The sequence below is a fragment of the Sciurus vulgaris genome, assembly GCF_902686455.1.
Source record: "Sciurus vulgaris genome assembly, chromosome: 3".
NCBI lineage: Eukaryota > Metazoa > Chordata > Mammalia > Rodentia > Sciuridae > Sciurus > Sciurus vulgaris.
In genome coordinates, this window is record NC_136463.1 from 1,202,330 (window position 1) to 1,209,132 (window position 6,803).

The 6,803-nt window shown below is 66.6% G+C and overlaps 1 protein-coding gene across 1 annotated transcript; it reads right to left on the reverse strand.

The window, feature by feature from the left end:
• Positions 1–621: 621 nt before the first annotated feature.
• Positions 622–6,006, reverse strand: SLC25A10 (solute carrier family 25 member 10). Its single transcript, XM_079133029.1, has 11 exons — positions 5,675–6,006; positions 3,604–3,723; positions 3,266–3,380; positions 3,136–3,184; positions 2,874–2,915; positions 2,158–2,201; positions 1,963–2,033; positions 1,615–1,707; positions 1,349–1,426; positions 942–998; positions 622–867 (listed from the first exon to the last, which is right to left on the reverse strand). The coding sequence occupies exons 1-11, from the start codon at positions 5,765–5,767 to the stop codon at positions 766–768; spliced, it is 864 nt and encodes a 287-aa protein (XP_078989155.1). The 5' UTR covers positions 5,768–6,006; the 3' UTR covers positions 622–765.
• Between the last annotated feature and the right edge of the window lie 797 nt (positions 6,007–6,803).

A 6,803-nucleotide genomic window follows, 5' to 3' on the forward strand; every position in this document is an offset into this window, starting at 1 on the left:
CGGTTTTTGGCTATTGGGGGGCTCCTGTGAGGTGACCACCTGCCACACAGGGAAGAAAGCCCTGGGGCACATTCTGCAGCCCATGGATGCCCCAGCCACCCATCGCTGCCAGTGTGGGCCGGTCCCCAGGAAGCCAGGGAGGAGAGGGCACAGGTGGGCTTGGGCCAGCTCCTGAAGCAGCAGCGGCCTGTGGGCGCTGAGAGGTCTTGGCAAAACTAACCACTAAAGCAGCTGGAGCTGGGCATGAGGAGGGGACACCAGCGCTGGTTCCTGGCTCCGGCTGGTGGTCTCCGTCACCTGGTCCCCTCTCCAGGGAGCAGGAGGTCTCGGAGGGGGCACCAAAGCTGAAGCCCTCTGGTGACCTGAAAGTGCACAAGCTCCATGGCTGGCGGACATGCCCCACCTGCCACTCAAGGCTGGGGGCTGCTGGAGGCCCGGGCAGCAACCGGTGAATGGAGCGCACCTCTGCAGGTGGGGGCAGGACAGCGACAGGACCCCCGCTCCAGCAGCAACTGGAGCACCAGGGGGCTGGGGACCAGCCTCAGCCCAGAGCCGGCCCCTGTCGGGGGAGAGGCTGGGGAGGCTCAGAGAGAAGGCCAGGCCCCTACAGGGAGCCCTGGCCCAAGCAGGGTTGGGAGGCCCCCAGCCCCAGTGTGGAGGTGGCCCAGGGTGGGCCCAGGCTGGGAAGGACAGGAGGCCGAGCCCGCCTCTTCCCAGGGCTGGTGCCGGTGGCTGGGGCCCTGCTGTCCAGCAGCCCGGGGGCCATCAAGTCAGCACTTTGACACCGAAGTGCTTCCGCAGCTGCTCCAGAAACACGAAGGTGAGCACAGTGTGAGGGATGAGCCGGACGCCCGCAGGAAAGAGGCCCTGGGCAGGGACGGAGACGTAAGGGCCAGCGGGGCCAGCGGGGTGTGACAGCCGCCGCCTGCCACCCAGCCCACCTTGTAGAAGGCCAGTGGTCCGAGCTTCGCAGTCTCCATAGCACAGTGGAACACACCCTGCAGGAGGCACCAGCGGGAACAGAGCAGGGGTGAGCCCAGCGCTGGCTGGCACCCGGCCACAGGCCAGCCTGAGGACAGCGCCCGGGGGGGGGGGGGGGGGGGGGGGGGCAGAAGCCAGGGCCCCAGGCCCCTGCTGCCTGTGCCCTCAGGGGCTGGTGGCACAGGAGGAGGTGGGGCCAGGAAGACAAAGGAGGGCCTGGCAGAAGGGAGGGGTGAGCAGCCTGAGGCAGGAGGCCCAGCAGAGCAGGCTGCCTCCACAGGCGGCCTGAGGGACTGAGGGATGTCCATCCAAAACAAAAACAAAGGCCCGGGAGGCAGGCCAGGGGACGGCCCGCCCACAGCCTCACCTGATACTCCCCCTTGGAGTTCATCAGGCGGGTCTTCAGCACGTCCAGGGGCTGGCACAGGAACGTGGCACATCCACCCTGGGGAGGGGGCTTGTCAGCAACTGGCCCTCGCCGAGAGGGTGCAGGCTCTGGGGCCTCAAGGGACACCAGGACCCGCGCCAGCCTGGAGCCGCTTGTGTGGCCCAGAGAGGCAGCTTCGGGCTCCCCAACGCCTCCGCCCGGCCTTGGACTCACAGGGACCCCGCCCCTGCCACGCGGGCACTGACCGCAATGAAGCTGGCGACACAGTGGGTGAAGGTGTTGTCAGAAAGGTACCCGGTGCTGAGGACCAGCTGCTTGGCCTGGTCGTAGCAGGACAGCTGCGGTGGGGGCAGGGTGGTCAGGCCAAGCACAGCCCTTGGCTGGAGAGGGTGCTGACCAGGCACCTGCTCTGCCCGTCACCTATGCCAGAGCCACACCTGGGCGGACAGGTGAGGCCCAGACCAGGCCATAGCCCTGACCTCCGTCCCCACCTTCGAGCCTCCGTCCACAGGACAGCAGGTGCCCCGTGACCCCCAAGGATAGCAAAGGTCAGGGAGGCTGCCCATAAGCCCCGCCCTGCACAGGAGCCCTACCTGACCCACGGTGACGAGGGCCCCGCGGCTGGAGGCCATAGTTGCACCTGAGAACAGCTTCTTCAGACCCTCTGCAGGGGGAGGCGGGCCTGAGCACACAGCCAGCCCAGGGCCCACAGCACAGCCCCGGCCCAGTCCTGCACCCCACTCCCCCGCTGCAGCCCCTACCGCGGGGACCCAGCCTGCTCCTCTCACCTTCACGGGCCACACGGTACAGGCCGTCCAGGGCATGGGCGTAGCTGCCAGGGACACAGAATGGGCATGAGGCTCACCTCCTCCCTAACTCCTGGGGGTGCGCCCAGGAAACGCTGGGCCCTCTGGGGGCTGCCAGCTCAGCCACCCTGCCCTGCCTGTGCTGGGGGAGGTCCTGTCTTCCCCAGAGAGCCCCCGGCTTAGTACAGCTCCTACCACGGAGGCCGGTGCCTGCCCTCCTCCAGGCTGGAAGGCTGCAGGAACATCAGCAAGAAGCCAGGAACTGCCTGGGAGTCCCGACCAGGAGGGCCAGTTGGCTTGGGCCCTGGCCAGGGATATTTGAGGCCAGTGGGAAGGACCGGGCTGCTGCAGCAGGAGTGGCTGCACCCAACCCATTTCCCTGCAGCCAGGAGCCCTGGGAGTGGGCAGGGAGGGCACGCCTGGTGTGGGCAGGTGTCAGAGGCTGGGGACAGCTTTCAACCTAGCAACACTCCGCCCACGGGGAAGGAACCCAGAGATCCAGGGACCAAGTGATACTCCCAGCACCCAAGTGGCGCCAGCCACGCACGATGTCCGCTCCTGAAAAACCATCAGCCCCTAACACCAGTTCTACGGGACCCGCGGGCCATGCAGCCTGCTGGAGTCCTGGCCCGGTGGTGCAGGGCTGCTCGGGCCCCGACCAGCCTGGCCCTGCTGCCACAGCCTCACCCGCTACTCACTTGCGCCGCTGACTTGAGGGCAGCTTCATGTCGTTCTGCATCCTGAAAGAGCAGGGTGGGTGGGCCGCTGCACGCATGCGCCCCCGAGGCCCAGGGCAGGCCCTGGTGAATTAAGGCCCCCACCCCGTTCCCAGGACTCCAGGGTCTGAGTGGCCTGTTCCAGGGTGAGTGTGCCGCAGACTCCAACAAGCCACCAGGACACGCCCTGGGCTGTCTGGAGACAGGAGACCCCTGACCTTAGGGAGTGGGGGTACCCACAAACCTGACATTGACCAAATCCGCTGGGGTCCCAACAAAGCCTCCGGTTAAACCTGGGGCAACAAACCCGGGCCACAGCGTGTGATGCCTGGAGGTGCCGGCCCAGGCCACCCGGCTCACCGCCCGGCGCTCACCACTGACTCCGCCCAGCAACACCTTGCTGGAGAAGGGGAGAGGCCCCTGGCTGCCCTTGGTCAGGTGGTCCCGGACAGTTTCGTAGATGGCAAACCGAGTCAGCGAGTAGGTCATCTGGGGAAGAGGGCCAGCTCAGCCAGCAGGGCAGCCCCACCCAGCCTCAGCAGGCATGGCGGGGCCGGGACGTGGAGGCGCTGACCCCAGGCCACTGGGCTAGCCAGCGTGGGGCTGTCCACACACCAGGGGCTGCCCCCCCCAGCCTGGGGTCCAGCCCCACCCCACCCAGGAGGCCGGCCCCAGGGAGCCTCGAAGAGGCCGGAAGCAGCTGCGTGCCCACCTGTCTACAGAGTGAGGCGCTCAGGCCGTTGTAGAGGGCCAGCACACCGTCTGAGCGTACCACCCGCAGCGCCATGCCCGTCATGCGCAGCTTCACCTCCTGCTGGGTCTGCAGGTGCACCTGGGCGCAGTGAGCAGAGGCAAGGAGGCTGTGAGGGAGCAGCCTGGGGCCCCATGCCAGCTCCAGGACCTCTCCAGATGGCCACCTGGGGACCCAGCAGTGGCCCTGCAGCCAGCACTACCAGTGCCCCATCTCGAAGGCAGGACAGCAGAGTCCCTTGCTGGGGTTGTTCGCAGGGCCTCCCCCATCTTCCTGCTGATGGCCTAAACTCCATGCATAAGCTGGGCCCACAGGCCAGCAGCCAGGCCCTGATCTCATTTCCCAGGCCCCACCCCTGACACTGACCCCAAGGAAGCTTGTCCACAGTCAAGTATGGGCCCCCTAAGCTTACTCAGGGGAGTCCCCAAGAGGACGGGGAACAGCCAACATGGGTAGGGACAGAGGGAGGGCCAGGAACCTGTGCAGCAACACCGTCCTCCCAGGCAGGACAAGGCTGGACCCCAGAACAGTGGCCATGTCCCTCTTCAGGTGACAAGCACCAGAGGACCAAGCTGGGATGTAGGCAGAGTGGACAGATCAAGGAACTTCAAAACAGTTTTTCAAGTGGCCACACCCTGAGGTCCTGGTGGGTAGCCCTCAGAGGAAAGCCCTGGCCACTCCTCCCCAGCGGTGGGCACTGCCCCTGTCCACCCTTCACACCTCCCCAGGCTCCAGGCAGTGTTCTGTAGTAAGAGAGCACCGAGGTGGGGCCAGGGGCAGGGGCAGCGAGCCCTAAAGGGCCTGGGACCAGGGACAAGAGTGAGGACTCCAAGTCGCCGTCCGTCAACACCAGAGGGCTCGGGCACTGTGGCCATCTGGAGGAGTAGAGGCAACAGCCCCAGGAGGGGCCCTTGCCAGCCCCCGCCCCTGCTGCTCCCCCTGCTGGCCTCCTGGCCCAGGGGCTGGACCTGTGCAGGCGCCTCTGGCACGTGGGTGTCAGCCCCCGTCTGCAATGGGTGGCCAGCCCTGTTACTAATTAACAAAGCCCACCTCCCCTTGAGAAAGTAGAGGTGCGCAGGCCGAGCGAGGGCCTGGACACCCAGCCACAGGATCCAGCCTGGGGCTGGGTCGCCAGCCAGGCCGCAGGGGCCAATCCCAAGCAGCTCTGGAGCGGGCGAAGGCCGAGCGCCGGGCAGGCTGGGTCCGGTCTCGGCCCTCTGCTCTCTGCTGGGAGGAGGGTCAGAAACCACCTCCAGCTGGCCAGGGAACAAGGGGAGCTCTGTCCTCACTTGTCCCATAAGCACTTTTTTCAAAGGAAAAAGTGAGGCATGTATACTGCTGGGCCGGGACGCCACTTGCTGGGAGCCGTGGGGATGAGGGGCTCCTGGCATCTCTCCAGGGGGCTGTGTTAGCCCAGGCCAGGGGCCTGGGTCACCCCACTAACCCAGGCCTCAGCCCTCATTTCCTTTCCCTGCACACTCGTTCACCAGGCTGGGAGCAGCTTGGCCCTGGGCCAGGTGTGCGGTGCAGGCAGATCTGTAGGACCAGACACCCGTGAACCCCCAAACCCTCCAATTTTCCCCCAGGGTACTGGGGACTGAACCCAGGGGCACTCTACCATTGAGCTGTACCCCCAGCCCTTCTTATTTTTTATTATGGGGTAGAGTTTTGCTAAATCACGGAGGCTGACCTCAAACTTGTGATCCTCCTGCCTCAGCCTCCCAAGTGGCTGGGGCCACAAGTGTGTGCCATCCTTCCCGGCTCACTCAGGTATTAAAGCGCAAAGCTGGACGGTCCCCTGCCAGGACCCGGGAGCCAGCGGGTAAGCTGGGGAGCGCGGCCGCCTCTCGAGGCCTGGCCGCCACCTGCAGAGGGTCCCCAGGGCTCCTCCACCCGGCCCGGCCCGCAGGCCCAGGCCCTGAGGGCAGCGCATGGCGACCGCCGCGCCAGCGCCTCCGTCCTGCGGCTGCGACAATCACTGGGTGTGCGGCCAGGGCGTACGTCCCGCCGGCGCCGGCCCGGCCGGCCTCACCTTGAGCAGGTCCAGCGGGTGCGTGCAGCAGGCGGCCCCGCAGGAGGCCAGGCCCCCGAAGTACCAGCGCGACACGCGCGCCTCGGCCGCCATGGCCCGATCCGCTGCGGTTCGGCCCGCCCGACCCGGCCCGACCCGGGCAGCTACCGCGACCCCGGCCGCAACCGCCCCGCGACCGGTTCAAAGTGCCACCGGGCGCCCGCGCCCCGCGCAGCCAATGCGCCCGCGCGGCCCGGGGGCGGGGCTTGCGGGACTCCGCCCCGGCGAGAGCGGGCGGGCGGGCCACGTCCCGGCCGCGGGCCCAGCGCCTTAAAGCGGCCGCGGTGAGCAGCCGAGCCTGGGCCCGACCGAAGCCGAACGGGCCCGGCGCCGGCGGAATGACCACCTCCGCCCCCCAGATCCTCCGAAAGTCACTGCCAGACCACACGCCAGGGGAGGCCTGGCCCCTGCAAGCGCCCTGGCCTCAACCGTAGTCTGAACTTGCGCCCTGCACCGGCGCATGTGCCCCTTTCGGGAGACAAGGGCAGTGAATCTCACCCCCACCCACCCGCTGCGCCAGGGCCCAGCCCCCGCCCAGTTGTGCAAAGGGACAGGAAATCTCCTGGGAGCCGGCTTGCGGATTAAGTAAAATCTAGGGCCAAAGGCAATTAGCCAAGACAACCGCACCACCCCCAACGCCGGCGCTCCCAGCAAGTCCAAGTCAGACCTTGCTCTGACCAGTCAACCACAGGCAGCCACCCTGGGGGAGGCTGGGAGGTGGGTTCTGGGCTGTGCAAGCTTCAGGGTCGCTGGGATGCAGGCTCCTGGAAGGTGCTCTGAATCGGCCTGGCCCCAGCAGGAGAAATCAAACTACATCTAGGTTCCCACCCGATCATACTTCCTAATAGGAAATACAGGTGTACTCCTGGCCCAAGGTGCACCTGCTGCAGGATGAAATCCAAGGTCGCTTTAGGGCTCAGGCTTGGCCACTAATGCCACTTCTACCCTGGTGCCATGAACCTGCTGACCACCCACTAAGGTGACCGGCTGTGTCTGAGGGCCCAGTGATCCTGCAGCAGATGCAGACCCCACCATGCCTATGCTTAGTGGCCACCCAGAGATGAGGAGACTGTCCTGTAGAACTCCAGGT

Coding starts and splice junctions, on each gene's coding strand:
- SLC25A10 (XM_079133029.1), bottom strand. CDS start 5,767: ATGGCGGCCGAGGCGCGCGTGTCGCGCTGGTACTTCGGGGGCCTGGCC. Junction 3,185..3,265: donor GTTGCTGGGCGGAGTCAGTG/GTGAGCGCCGGG, acceptor TTGTTGCCCCAG/GTTTAACCGGAGGCTTTGTT. Junction 1,427..1,614: donor GTGTCGCCAGCTTCATTGCG/GTCAGTGCCCGC, acceptor CCCCCTCCCCAG/GGTGGATGTGCCACGTTCCT.